The sequence below is a fragment of the Coturnix japonica genome, chromosome 1 (genome assembly GCF_054131305.1).
Source record: "Coturnix japonica strain WE chromosome 1, WE-NBRP24, whole genome shotgun sequence".
Lineage (NCBI taxonomy): Eukaryota > Metazoa > Chordata > Aves > Galliformes > Phasianidae > Coturnix > Coturnix japonica.
This window is the reverse complement of record NC_140663.1, coordinates 103836097-103852054: the sequence shown is the minus strand read 5'-3', so window position 1 is coordinate 103852054 and position 15958 is coordinate 103836097. Positions and strand designations below refer to the sequence as shown.

The 15958-nt window shown below is 34.6% G+C and overlaps 1 protein-coding gene across 1 annotated transcript in view; it reads right to left on the bottom strand.

The window, feature by feature from the left end:
- CFAP47 (cilia and flagella associated protein 47) overlaps window positions 1–15958 on the bottom strand; it is a 227488-nt gene that overhangs the window by 164266 nt on the left and 47264 nt on the right. The window contains exons 27-32 of the mRNA XM_015884388.3: window positions 12863–12963; window positions 9079–9198; window positions 7350–7578; window positions 5832–6041; window positions 1720–1813; window positions 1019–1159 (exon numbers count right to left, since the gene is read on the bottom strand). Of these exons, the coding sequence (XP_015739874.2) occupies window positions 1019–1159; window positions 1720–1813; window positions 5832–6041; window positions 7350–7578; window positions 9079–9198; window positions 12863–12963 (895 nt within the window). The remainder of the gene's footprint in view (window positions 1–1018; window positions 1160–1719; window positions 1814–5831; window positions 6042–7349; window positions 7579–9078; window positions 9199–12862; window positions 12964–15958) is intronic.

Genomic DNA, 15958 nt, shown 5'->3' with positions numbered 1-15958 from the left:
CCCATCATGCAGCCACTGTTCAGCAGTAATCAAACCTAGTGGTGCTACTAACAATGTCTCTGCTGAAACCACTGAGAGCCACTGTTCACCACTGAGGAGAGTACGGATCAGTTTTCTTTACACTTTAGCTATTTACATACATTGATAAGATTCCCCTGGAACCTTGAGTTCTCCTATCTGAACACTCACAGTTCAGTCAAATTCTCTTTGAATAATAGCTGAATCAATTCCCATAGCCACCTTTGGAAACCTTCAACAGAGTCACTCCATTACTCCCAGTTCATTCTGGTGAGTCCAAATAATAGTTATATTTTTAATTTATTTCCCATCCTTTTGAATAGAAGTAAGTAAATATTTTCAGGCATGCAAGTATTACTGATCATCTATGAGTACATTGGGTTTACTTTGGAAAATATGACTCAAACATCCAAAATATATATCTGTCATCATCACCAAAAAAAACAAAAACAGTAACAAAAACCTCACTACAGTTATAGAGGTCCATATTCATCTTCTTCCTCAGCAGGAACAACTACAACAAAAATGATTATCTGTTAAAAACTTACATTCTAATAAAAGCTGATAAGTATCATGGTTATGAATATGTCTCGCCAACAAAGTATTTCCAGTGTAAAGTTACACTGCATTTCTAAGCAGAGTAACCAAAAAGCACGGCACTGTTTCCTTTTTTGTAATTAAAGATATGTATATTGTTTAATCCTACAAGACACAGAGTAGTCTAACATAGTCTTTCCTAATTAAAGCATATTATCACACTGCTAATTTCAGGACCAGGAAAATGGAAGTGTTCTCATTTTAAACAGTCTCAGATAGACTCTGCAGTAGAATAATAAACTGGAGAAGTAATTAAAAATGTACTTGAAACCAAAACAAAGCAAAAAAATGACTTGAGTATCCTAAAGATCTCTCTTAAACCTGTTTGTTTGTTTGTTTTTGTTGTTGTTTAGTTTGCCATCAGGTCTTCAGAGTTTAAGTAGTAAAAGTACTTATTATTTACCTTGTACACCTGCAACAGCACATCTGTCCAAGCACGTTTGCTGATTGTCTCAAATACATTGTCCTCCAGAATTAACAGTTCTTTGTTGCTAAATATAACTAAGTTTTTCTTAACTCCATTTTTCAAGTTAGTTGCACGAGCCTTCAGATAAAGGATAAATAATTATTTTCAATATAAATTTCAACAGCTTGGATAGGAAATTCACAAGAGAACAATAATCAGTTCATGGTATAAATGAGTGATATGCTTGCTATCATGCAATAGTGATCAGTACTAGAACCATTTCCAATTCAACACTACCTCAAGAATAAGAAGGTCATTACAGAATCGACAGGAGTCAAAGGCAGCAATTGGAACAGATAGTCAACACAATGGATATTTTTACTAAAATAGAAAAAATAGGTAGAAAGCAGTAAAATCAATTCCATTTTGGAAAAAAAAAAAAAAAAAAAGATTAGAAACTAGTAATAGGTATTAGAAGGAATAGATTTTAAAAAACTAGGAGAAAGATATGAATATCAGCATCAACTTAAAGTTCTGTTCACTATTAAGCATGCGTTTAGATTTATGTAATACAGAATAGTCAGAGCAGTAGGATTACTATTGCTTCACACAGAATTTCTGTTTTGAAACACTAATACTTGCATCTGGTCTTTTTTTCTTTAAGGAAAAAAAGTAACAAAAAAACCCCACAAATCTACCTGCAGCACAGCTTGCATTTTAGTCCACTTCTTATAATCCTCAGGTTCAAACAGGTGTTCTGGCATAACATGGGGAAGACTCGCTCCTTGGCTTCTAAAATCATTAGGAAAAAAAAAAAATTGTAAAGTTAATAGGTAGGCAGGATAACATTTTCTAAGCATAGTTAAGTTTCTCAGTCTATGTATAACTATTCCATCTGAGTACACTTGGGATGATTTGACCCGGTTTTAGTAATTACTTAATAGATAGACCTTATTTGTGACATTTATGTTCATTTCCAATGCCTACAAATACCCGATGCTAAAAGCAAGATGCTTTAAGTATATAGTGGGCATGGTAGTGATGGGTTGGAGTAGATGAACTTAGTGATCTTTTCCAACCTTAATGATTCTATGATTCCTTACTATAAATGATCCTTCATAAAGAAATACAGTGCAAAGTATCAAAACTATACACATTTCCATGTTAAAGCCAAAGGACCAGTATTATATAACATTAGTAGAATTAAAACTTGACTACCTGCTTGCAGAACTGATATCAGAAGTCTTACACATGTAAAAAACAGGTAGGTCAAAACTCTGATAATTGTCACACTGACCCGTCATCTGTTCAAGTGACTAATAAATGCAATTAAAAAGAGTGTAGTAAAAAATACAATAAGTAGCACAAATACTAAAAGAACCAGTTGAAGAAATAATATTTATAAATTCGTACATTCATGGAAAGAGGGAAAAATATCATTTCTCAGGATAAGGATAGCACAACAGCTTCCTGATTTCCAAGTCAGAAAAATTCTATCATAACTAGATTTTCATTGCTTTTTGTGTTCCCAAAACAGCAAATGTGAAAAGAATTGGACAAGCTTTTCTTGTTACATAATCAGTCCCTCACACAAATGAAGTAATTATACTTTTCCAGTACCATACAGACCAAAAATCAATTTCCTTTTTACATCAAGATCATATATTATAGATAGTTTGAACTTAGAAGCATGATGGATTATTTCTCATCCCACTTAATTATATAATGCCAGTAAGAGCATGTTTTTGACTCCATATTTTATATAGCAACACTACCAGATTATTGAAATTTCATATTTCATAAAATTATCCAGCATGTTTCTTAAAACAGAAATATTTAACCAGGGACCCAAGGTAGCATCAAGATAGTAGCCTGGTTCTAAAGCTCAAAATGTCTGAAATTCCCATTTTCAATTAAATCACAAGCTCTGTTCTCTGAAATCCTTTCAGAATTTCTGTTCTTTCCAAACACTAAAAGGAGGAAGCTACACAGCTTCCATCTACTCAGATGCTCTATCTTCTTTTCAAAGGTTATAATTGGTGGATAGATAGGAATAGGTGAAATCTATGATTTTCATCCTCAAAAAGGCTTCTTACATATCAACATTGCTATATCATCACTGTGTGAAGCTGCAACATGGGAGGGTCAGGTTGGCAATGAGAAACAGGTTCTCACTGAGAGTGTAGTCAGGAACATAGCAACTAAGCCTGCCAGAGTTCAAGAAGCATCTGAACACTCTGAAACATAGGGTTTGATTTTTGGATGGTCATGTGTGGAGCCAGGAGTTAAGGACTTAAGTTCATAGCTCTTCAACATCTTTATCATCTACATACACAGTCTCTCAGGGAGTTTGCTGCTGACACCTAGGTATGCTGATGATACAACAGAAGGAAAGGATGCCATTGAGAAGGACCAGGACAGTCTTGAGAAGTGGTCCTACATAAAGCTAATGAAGTTCAAAAAGGCCAAGTATTGCACCCTGGTGAGGGAAATCCCAGACATTATTAGAGACTAGGAGAATTCATGGAGAGCAGCCCATGTGCAGAAAGACTTGAGGAAAAGAGCAACATGAGCCAGAAGCATATGCCTGCAACCTAGAAAGCCATTTTTATCTTAGGCTGCATCATAAACAAAGTGGCCAGCAGAGCAAGGGAGGTGGCTGTTTCCCTCTACTCTGAATTCTTGAGGCCTCACCTGAAATAATGCATCCAGGCCTGGGGCCCCCACTACAAGAAAATTGTGGAACTATTTGAGCAGGTCCAGACAAGGGCCACAAATTAATTTTACTTGTATTGTAAAATGCCCATTTTTTTTCCTTAATTGCCACAATAAAGTACCAAATAAGCTTCTTGATATCAAGAAAAATAAACTGATTCTTAGAATGTTATTTGAAACAATGAAAGCTTCCTCCTACTTCAGTAGTTGACAAACTTGAAAGATGAATTACACTTAATTCGAACCATGCTGACCAGAAAACTGTAGTTGGTGAAAGAAAGCTGAAAACTGTTTCTATTCTCTGTGTGTTCCCCTGGGCTTCCACAGGATGGGAATGCTGCACTTTCCACAAATCATAATGAACAGGAAGGGATGGCAGATGTCAGCCTAGAGATGAGCAATTAATCTGTCTCTTTCTGTCCTACCACCTTTACATACAGCTGTACTAGCAGTACAAACATCTCACATTTCTGAAATGGGACTAAAAGCACAATTAAATAGCAACTTGTGAAGAAATGCAAGTATCCTAGGTAAAGCTTAAATGCACTGGCAGACAAAGAATGTTCATAAAGTACAAACTTTGAGAAAATTTGTTAGGACACAAATTAGCATAGGCAAAAACTAATAGGATATAATAATACTAAGCATCAATTTAATCTACAAGCTGAAAATACAAACAAGAGTAGGAGTCCAGCTAGGTCTGGCTCTCTGTGGCAACTTATATAGTTTTGCTTGATATACTTTATGTCTTCATTTCCAGTCATCAGACAACATCACTCATCAATGATGATTAGGGAGATACTAAATTCAGCCTTGACTAGCTGGCTACTGTTTTTTTCTGCACTGAAAAATGTAAGTGAACAAAACTCAGTGAGACTGAAGGGTTTTTTGAAAATCCCAATAAACTGCATTGAAAAGAAATCAAGTATTCCTTTATAGCTGTTGTTACTCTTAGCAAATGGGATTGAGATTGACTCACCCTAAAATCTGTAACTTTAAAGTAAGCAATTAATACCATGCTCTAGATTAAGAGTATCAAACTTCTTATTTTTATCTCACTTGATTCGTACGTCAGTTTTGTAAGAGGTATTTTACTTCAAAATATGCTTAACATTAGCTTTTGTTGAAGTACAGCACAATCTAACATTGAGATGCCTAGTCTCACTGAGAGCTATTTGCATACCCAATTCACTGTCTTAATTAAAAAGCATGGCAAGGTCTGCTATAAACACATAACAGAATTAGTTTTAAAATGCAGTACCAAGTCTGCCTAGATTCCCTGGAAAATCTTGATTGGAACATTGGACACTGAGCAGGCTCCACTAGTAAAAAATGTTAGACCAATCTAGTATTGCTCCAAAATTATCCCATGAAAATTCTTCAGGAAAACTCAAGAACAGACTAACTGCTAGAGATAACATGAAGCATAATGTATGCAAAACAACTGACTGTTTCATTGAATCTGTTATATTATAAACAAGATAAGGTACTTGAAAAGATTATCCTGGTTGATTTCCTTGGAAAAATATTTCCTCTTGTGCTGTTCATTCTCAGTGTTATGAATAAATGCTTGCATTCCTCAATTTTTTTTAAATAAATGAGGTAAAGAGACATTCTCACTATCCCTCTATTTATCCAAGGTACAATGACATCTGAAGTTAGACAAAAGTTAGTTTGTGATAGAGCCTACAAAATCCAAAAGTTAAGTATGAAGGATTCTGAAAGGGACATCAGCTGCCAACTCATAATACAGGCCCTCCTGACAGGAACTAAACAGAATGAGATTATGTGCTTAGTGAAAGTTAGGACCGTTAATAAGGGTAATAGGATTCAGCAGAGGAAGCACATCTTCAAACTACTCTTGACAATTTTCCTAGGAATATTAACTTGACACCAGACCTAAGGTAGTGGCAAACAAAAGGTTTTTCTTAGGTCAGAATTGAAGAAGTTTCTTGTCCCATTGACCTCAGTAAAACAACAGTATACTAATCAAATAGAATTTGAAGAATTTAGAAGAATCCCTAAACTTACAATTTAGTTGGAGCTACACTAATAAAAAGTGGAAAATGATAGAAATTTTATCACGTATACTTACTTAAGAAAAGTAAGCAATGTAGAATGTTGTCCGTAGAGCTGTATCATTCGTTCAACTGGATCAAGAGGCAGTGACTGGTTCAATGTAATGCCTGGTAACAACTGTCCACTCAGGTGGAATAACATGTCATAAATAGTCTTAGTACCTTTGTCAAGATTTTTTTTAAAAGCTTTCTCTTGGGAAGAAATCATTTGGACTTTACAGACATCACTAAGAAAGAAAATGTTTCTGACATTACTCTTTTACACAAGCAAAACAATCTAACATTATTTTGTCATTGACAATGATAGATTTAATAAACCATGATACAAAAAACAGCTACAAGAAGGCTGATAAGTATAGTAATTTTTTATAAGTATGTGTATGGAAAATGGTTAATCACAGCCTGAACCTCTGATTAATCAGCTGAGGCAAGTTTCGGGTCAGCTGTGGTAGCTGTGAGGGTAATTCAGCTGTGCTTCCAGAAGGGGTGGAGCCTGACTCCGCATCCTCTAGACCTCATTTAAGGGCTGACCACCACTGAAGCAGCATCTCTTTGAGATTACCTCAGTGTTTTCCAGCAGACTGAAGTCTTCTATTGGGTGAGTCTTTCCTTTAAATAACCTTTTGGATACTTATCACCACCTCTCTTGTACTATCTTTGCATTATTGTCACTATACATCACTGTACACTATGTAAGAATTTTGAAATTCGTGGAACAGTTACTAAGTTTATTTGAAATATTTCATACATAAAGGACTGTTTATCACTTCTTTATGCCAAGCATAACTGATTTCTATCATGTTTACAAATGCCTTTGTGTGTCCCAGTAGAATGGCTTCTATGGTACTGAGTACCAAAAGAGACAGAGTCAACTAAGTGATGCCACTGAGATCAATACATTTTCAGTGTTTGCAGAACTGTTTCATCATAGTTTCATAGTTTCATAGTTTCGTGCGGGTTGGAAGGGACCTTAGAGATCATTGAGTCCAGCCCCCGGGATTCGAGCCTCTGTGTAGCAGAGCGGCACTTCTACCACTTGCGCCACAGGGGGGATTCGAACTCCGGGCCCCAGTGTTGCAAGGTGGCGTCTTTAACCACTGCGCCACCGGGGCACACTGTTGATAATAATTAAGTTTGCTTCCCCATCTGTTTCTTATGTGGGGAGAAAAAAAATATATATATATAAAAAACATTGCTGAAAATTTATATATGCCAACAAAGTAAAAACAATTGATAGAACTGTGCTCATTCTAGGAGGAAAATACATTTTGTATAAAAGGGCCACATCTAGTTTTAACTGCATATTCAGCATACTCTGCACTGTGATATGAGAGCACTGTACTTAGAAAAACATTTCTGAAAAAGAAAAATAACAATGAAATTACATCTTTATATATATAAATATATGTAGCATAGATGCTACAATCTTAATATAGCACTGCATTTGACTGTATATATATTCCTCAGATTATATACAATGTCTATTTCTATATTATTAGGCAGACACAAGTTAGCTCTAAGAAGATATGAATTACCGTCTTAATGAATGTGGTACTGAAACAGGATTTGGTCCTGTAGACCAGCCAAAGAGAGTGAACCAATTCTGAACAGCAGTTACAGTTTTCTGAAAGATGATCTCTTTGTCCTCATGAGAAAAAAATGGTAAGTCAGATTCATATTCTCTCCCATTACTTTGACTGTCAGCTTCGCTCTCTTCAGTCATCTCAGCACTTGTAGGCGTTTCAGGCCTTTCAAGAGTGAGACCTGAATGATAGAGAGAAAAAAAGAAAAGAAACAAAAAAGAAACAAAAAAGATTCCTTATTTTCCTACCTTGGTCTGATATAAAAATAGCTTTTTTTTTTAAATACAGAAGTGTCAATGACACACAACCATTAATGACTAATGATCAATTTATTTCAAGAATAACTATGTTAAGTGATGTGTGTATGTCTTCGGTATAGAAAAAAGAATATGTTTTTGCAATCTAATTTCACTTAAGTTATTACCAAACCAGAGAGAATATACTAAAAAAACAAAAAAAGAAACAACAAAAAAAAAACAGACAAGGCTTTCAAAGCAATAGTCAGAAATCACAAGAATCTTACATGCAGTTCCAGTAGCTGCTGCTTTACCAACTAAGCATTGATAGTTCCTCACCCCAACCACAGTGCATGGATCAGGAACTGAATTGTGTTCAGTTTATTGGGTATTGCGTAGGTACAATTAAGCTTACTCTCTCACCAGTAATGTCTTCACTTTTCTCCCTTGCTAGGTCTTCTATCTCCTCCACCTTGATCTGGTTAAAGCTTAGATTGCATAGAATTTTTGTACAAAAACCTAGCAATATTATTGCATGAAAGGTAACAATAAAATCTAGTACAAACAGCTTAGATAAAATACATCTTTAGCGATTAAATCAACACTACCATTGAAGTTTTATTGTCTCACTAAATGATACAAAAGTAAACTAGTTAATACCTTGCACATTTTTTAAAAATATTTGTTTTAGGATTTATGGAGAAAGAAAAACAATACAATGCAAGCAGGAGCAGAGAGCCAGGTTCTTAATAAGATGATCAAGCAGACAGATGTTTGAGCAGTTTGGCTGTCTGATGAGTTTATTCTCTTATCTTGGCACTGACCCTTTGCCAGAGATTACTGTCTTTTCATATCTGAAACTGTCTTCTTTTGAACGCATCTTACATCATTCCACTACAAATGAGCCATGTTGATAGCTAATTTTTAATACATTTAACTAATTTAATTGTCTTAGTTAGGCATATATTTGATAATATAAACATGTGCATATCTGCAAAAGTGGTGGAACCCCACCACTAACGAAACAGTAGCAGTAATTCCAGTTGTTCTAACTTCCTATCCAGAATACTTGCAGCTGAAAGAGCTGTGAACACCCTCAGAAATTAGTCTCTTGACTAATGACTCCATGGACATTTTATTCCAAATGAAACCATTATATTCTTTGAATGTTTGTTTTTAAATACTTTCCCTTCTACTTAAGCTGTTAAAAATCAAGAGAGTCTTTTCTGCTGGGAAAAGAAAAAAAAAAAAAAAAAAAAAGGCCAGGTTTGCCATGGTTTCACAGGAGAAAAAGCCTCTCCAGTATTCACTGATCAAGCATGCAGAAGCATTTTTTTAGCATAGGGTACAAATGTGAAATGTATTGATCTAAAATAGTGAACAGTAATAAACTGAAAAGCAGTTGCAAGAGGTCGAAGAGGTTAAAGTGAGCAGCTGTACCATACCTGACCAGGAACCACATATTACATCAGCTGGACTAAAGGAAGTTGAGGAACTACTGTGGGAAAGTGACTGAGGAGAACAAAATGGATGCAGAACAACTTCTCCACTACTGCCGTCTTTATCTATAAAACAAGATTAGCGTTATACTCAACTGCTGCTTCTACTGTCAGTACTCTTAACAGTTTATGAATAGATACCTGCTTTTGTACTTTTCCTTATTTTATGCTCTTGTTAAGTCAAAGAACCTCTCATTTGTCTAATGATGAAAAACTCACTTTGGTCATTAGACTGGGAATAAAAAACAGTATGTGCATATTTTTTTCCATTAACCATATCACATCCAATCTGGGTCTGCATACTTGTTATAAAGCAAGTAGAAGATCAGTGCTAGTTTGAGAATTATGAATTGTGAACCAAATATTATTAAGGGATTTAGACCCTCAGGTAGAAAAAGAGCTAGACTCTTAAGAGTTTCTTTGTGACATAAGCAACTTTCCAGAAACTCTGACTTTCAAATTTAGCTGGTAAAGCAGATCTAATGAAAATGTCAAAAAAAAAAAAAAAAAGAAATAAAAATCATGACATGAAAGTCTAAGGGGATGTGCTGGGTGACTAACTGGCTTTAATACACTGCAATATTTCAAGAGCATTTACAGTCTTATCCTATGTAGTAAGCACAATTAAAGTCTGACCACAAATGTATCTTTTGACAGTTTTGATTGCAGCTGTTTTGTGTACTAATCTAGACTCTGATTCTACAATTGAAATGCCAGCATAACTACTACTGGCTGATGGGATATGGCAGTGCAAAGCTTTAACATGTGCTGACAATTATAGATAATACAGATATTCTACAAATAACTAATTTTGATACATAAAGGTACAGGATGTTTTAAATACAGGCTTACTAGCAAGTATAAAATGTAGCAATTTAATAATTTAAGCATACAAAAAACAATGCTTTTCTTTACTGTTACATGTAGGTTGCTCCAAAAGTAATGCCTCCTACTTAATTCCATGGAAACCGCAGCAGGTACAAAGAGCACAAATACACTAATTGATAGAGAAAATTCTCAGCTGGAAAAAAAAAAAAAAACTATTTTTCAAAGTAGCCACCACCATTAGCTATGCATTTTGAACAGTGGTGAATGAGTCTGCGTGCCATGGTCATAAGAAACTGCATAGTCATCCAGAACTGCTGAAATGCACCACCCACTGCCTCACCATGCTCACATTCGCTGTTTGTTCTCCACAAGCATCAGCAAGGGTTGATGAATGTTAGTGGGTGCCATTTTTTCTGTATGGAGAAATTAAACAACACACCTTTGTTTCATATGCACTTCCACATCAGATACCGTTGTGTCAGACTGTCCCTCTGCCACCATCTGTCACATGGCAATAATGTGCAACAGAACATCGGCAGGAAGGTTCAACCCCCACTGCCACACCACCAACAGCTGCTTCTGATGTCATGGATCAACATAATAACAGAAGAGGCATTACTTTCAAAGCAGCCCTCAAAAAAGGCATTCTTTACAATATAATATTTTTGAACACACATCCAAAAACCTGAGTGTTTTTTCAAGTTCTCTGGTCTTAAATGCCAATTAAATATATATATATATTCAAAACAAATGGTTTTCTCTTTAGAATAAATATGAACATATGTAAGACAAGATTTTACTAATTCCACTTTTCATTTTAAAAAATGACCATGTAAAGGAAAATAAATCTCACAGTGGTACATTTGTGTAAGAACAGGCATGAGGAACTGCGTTTCTTAATTTCCACGCATCCATGAAAAAAATTTATCCTGAGATCATAAGGCAACTCAAATACAAGAAAAATAAATCCCCCAAATACCAATGCATAAATAACACTCTTCCTTTGCATTGCAGATATTAAGCATAGAAAAAAAAAAATTATAAATAGAAGCACAAGAAATATTCAGAGTGAAAGACAAACCTCACTTGCATAGTCTTGAAAAAAATACATCTTAGAACTACATGGCATAAAACAGGACACAGAACTAGGTTTCAAGATGGGGTTTACCATCAGTATATAAGCTAAAGCAAATGCATTAATGTATATTTTTATCTACCAGAAAGATGAATGCAGAACATTTTACGCTGCAGAGTGGCTTATAATGAGAACATGCAGTAATAGATATTGGTACAGCACAAGTTTCATGCTTTAATACTGTATTACTATATTCATGCATTCATCACTTTGCAGAAAAGCTTTACTGGATCAGAGTTCATGTACCTATACATAAACTCCACCATGATTTACAAATATTAAAGCTAGATCCACACAAGTTACACTGCAGTCTGACCTAACATCCTATCATAGGACCAAAAGGCTCTCTGCTAGCTACTTTTGATATCAGACTCCAAAGCAAAAGAGTAACCTAGTGTGATTTCTAAAGACTGTCATTCCCAATGGAAATCCATTGGAGTCCCCCCGCGCAGGTTTTTCTTCTGTGGACTGCACATTCAATAAAAGTATCCATGCAAATTACAAAACCATGACAATGACATACACACACCCAAAAGAGAAGGACAAACTCTGTATGTTTCTGGGGTTTTTTTAATTTTATTTTTGATTGCTGGCAAGGTTGTCCATGAGACAAAAACAAAGAGCATGTGGTTAGATATTCAGTAAGCCTTTACTTCCACATAGGTTTCAAAGGCACTATGCTGTACAAATATTGTTCAGTCACACTGAACTGCATTTCACACCAAAATAATCTGTACTAAGACATAAGATGGACTCAAGGAATTTAGCAACAATTCTTTTTTTCAAAGCCCATATAAAATGACATTGTAAACAAACTAATAAGAAATCAATAAAGAACAGAAATATTCAGTTTTAATGGCCTAAACTCTTTGGCTTCGCCCTCAAGGGAAAGCTACAAAGCCTCCCCAAAAAGCAACTCTGGAAAAATGACCAGTACTTCACAAAAACCAAATAAATAATTAAATATAATAGACAATACTTTTCCACTTCTTCATCTTCATTAATTTGTAACATGATCCATGCATGATATATCAACTATCATCTGTATCTGAAAAAAAATAATTACATCTCCTTGCTAATCTCTTTTCTAGCTTCACAAGTATGAACTCATTCCTCTCAGATATTGAGTAACACGTATTTTAAGTCAAAGCAATCTTAGAAACCAGTCTTCAAAGTGAAATCTACTCTAAGGAATGATCTGCTCACGCTGAAGCCAGAGAGACACATTACAGATTTCTAGTCTGTGATAGATTCTAATAGGTTTTAAAATACTGTTATGCTCTTCAGCCTTCTAGAACAGTAATTAAAAATACTGGAAACCATCCCTACAAGTCATTTAATAACTGCATTTTACCATAACATCATGTAGCTTTCTTCTCCTTTGCTTTCTTCAAAAAATATCTAGCTGTTGGCCTAGAGATAACTTATAACCACATTCTATCAATACAATATAAATTATGCTAATTTGGCATCTATTGTTTGGGCTCTTATATTTTTAAAACTTCATAATACTTCAAGATTTTTTTATTGTATAATATTTTTCAATACACATATCTAATCATCTATATGGGTTTATCTCATTTCAACAAGAAAATAGAAGCTATTCATCTGTTCTAAATACTTAATTGCAGCATCCCTATGTAATTAATGAAGCAAAATACTTTTCTAAGGATAGCATACTTGTTATCATACTGAAAACAATGATAACAATAATGGAGATGCACCAGGCATTATATAACGTGAAGAGGCAGAATGCTGACTACTTACTGCTTATCAAAGTAATCTGTTGTTCAGAGCGACACAAAGCCAAATACGAGTGTATGGTAAGAAGGCAATTCTCTGCTGTTACAGCAACCCGAAGTAAAAACCTGTTCAAAACAAAACACAAGGTAACAGTTTTCTATTTAGCCATGTCAAACAAATACATCAATACAAGAAGACAGAAATAAAATACTCAGACCCGCTTCTTTTCTTCTTTATCCTGGTTTAATACGTACATGGATAAGGTTGCACATGCTGAAACAGGAAGGGTAGCATACCTCCACATCAGAATTTATTTGCTATGGAGCATGAGCATATCACTCATCCCAATCTCCAAGAGTTAAAAAAGATTTTATGAAATAAATTAACCCTGTCTCTGAAAAGCAATTAAATGCAGCTGCTAGCTGTAAGCCTACTAAAAAGAGATTGCCAAGCTAAAGTCTAGGCACATTTCCCAAAGAAGGTGAAAGTGTTTCTTTTCATGAAACACTGAGACCTTGGACAAGAAAAGAACTGGAAGGAATTAGTAACTGGCTACCTTTTAATGATCTTATCTCAGATTATTACAATTTTGTTAGAGGCTAAGGTCAATCACATTATGTCTTCCTGAACTTCCAAACATGAACAAAATCAGAAATAGCATAATGTTCTCCAGATGCTCAGTGACAGAGAGCTGTGGAACATGGGGACCACAGACTACAGCATATTTGTGTCATCAATGATCACAGCAATGCATCTACCCACCACAAAGGTGGGTGACCCATGCATCCAGGAGAGGCCCATGGAGGAGTAGGCTGTTCCCCTACAGAACTGCTGGGAGAGCTGCAGACTCCAGGAAGCCCATGTGGGAACAGTTCAGGAAGGATGGCATTGTGGCAAGGACTCACACAGGGAAGGGGCAGAGAGCGACCAGGGAGGAGCAGCACAGGCAAAGAGTTATGGACCACTGCACCTCTCAAGATGGATAATGCAGAATGTGAATGGGAGGAAGGTACTTTTAGTTTGGTTTTATTTCACTTTTATTTCTTACTGCTTTTTCCTCCCTCTCCCCTTCCCCCTATATTTACCCCTTGTTCCTTTGAGGAAAGAGAGTGACAGCACAGCACGATGGTATTTGAGTGTAGATGTTAAATCACATTCAAAGACTTTCTTTAATTTAGATTTTTCAAGATGGAGGAAATAATTGTCATAGCTAAATATTTTTTCCATTTCTTTTATACTCGATCAAGACATTCTTGAATTTTGTTATCTTTTTTTATATCAGCCCTGTGAAATTAAATGTCATTTACTCTGTTTTGGAGCCAAAAGGAGGAATAGAGATTAAAAGCAGTAATTGAAATTAACTTCAAGTTCTCATGTAAGGCAGTCATTAAATAAACATTAATACATTTTCTTATGATCCATTTAATGTAATCTATGCACAGTGAATTACTTGCCTAGAGGACAAATATATTTTTTATCTACTTCCTCTTATAGCTACACAGAAAGTTATTTTTCCTGTAAAACACAATTGCCATGTCAAAGGCAAACACGATGTCAAGGTGATGCCAAATTTAACAGTATCTATCCCTTACATGGTATTCACTCTAATTTACAGGAAAAAATGCTATTATTTATATGGACTTTATATGAACTATGCAAATCAACTGGAATTTTAAGCCTGGATTTAGAAAAGTAAAACAGTGTAAAGCATAAGTAGCATCCTTATCCATGGAGTTAAAGACAGGATATATTCTACCAAAATAGGTAAACATTTTAATTCCATCCTACAACAAAGATACCACACTAACAGCACGCACTATTTTAGATACTGTGTTATTGCATTCATTTTTATTCATATTTTATATCAGCTGCTCCTAAAGTGTTCTGCTCATTGACAGGAAACCAAGTATGTGTCAGCAAACCAACATAGTTAGTACTGTCTTAAAAAAAAAAAAAAAAAAAAAAAAAAAAAGACCAACACATTTTTAAAAAGTACAACATTTTTAAGATTAAAAAAAATTATTTTCAGGAATAGCAAAGCATCTTAATGGTAAAAGACATGGATTCCTTTTAATGTTATTATGATGACTTTTATTTTGCACCTTTTTTTCAAAAACTCATTAAGTTTGCATTTAAATTGAGGATGCTCTCCTTTATTTCATTTTAATGACAAATATGGAAAAGATCTTATTACACAAAGCAGAAAGGATTATTTGTCTATAATAAGATTTAAGAAGCTGCTTGTGTACAATATAAAAAAGTTATTTTTAATTAAATATTGTATCTTCTCAGCAGCTGTATTTCAGGTCTCATCATATTCCCAGATTACTCTCTCCTCATAATTACTCCAAGCTTTATCACACATTTATAAATAACATCCTACACAATAATTAAATCTTACAGCTAAATAAAGTGTTTCTTGACTAATGACCTGCACAAAAAAATATATATATATTCCAATATAAGCAGCTACAACTGAAGTGTGCGCAGCCCTCGCTTCAAAACAAAATAAAACTTGTTATATTATGTTAAAAATATTATAAAAATATAAATAAAATATTATAAATAAATAAATATTATAAATATTATGAATGAAAATATTATAAAAATAATATTATGCTAAAAAGAAAAAAAAAGAAAGAAAAAAAAAAAGCACATTCTATGCTGTAGTGTGTGATATTTCACCCTTTATTGAAAACATAAATTGCAGGAACAGCTTTTCATCACAAAATTGTCACACTCTTCTCCATATGCATATACTTATTCATCCCAAAAAGGAAAGCGATGAACTAAACAGACAAATATTTAACACACAATACTGTATTTGATCTCCATTTACCAGAAGAGAAGACCTTCTGGACAGTTTTTCACCATATGCTGCTTTCAAGCAAAATTTAATTCTGATTTGTAATGCAGTTGCCCTTGTCATCCCATCTTTACTTGGTGAATACCTCTAACCATTTCTACTTTACTAGTCTTAAAATTAACTAAAATCCCTTATAAGCCTGCTAAGTTATTCCGATATGTCTTCTTGAATTTTGGGGTGCAAGGGGAATGTCTGAAGCTTTTGATAGAACTGAAATTTGTGTGATTCTTCTAATATGTAAATATTTGCAAATA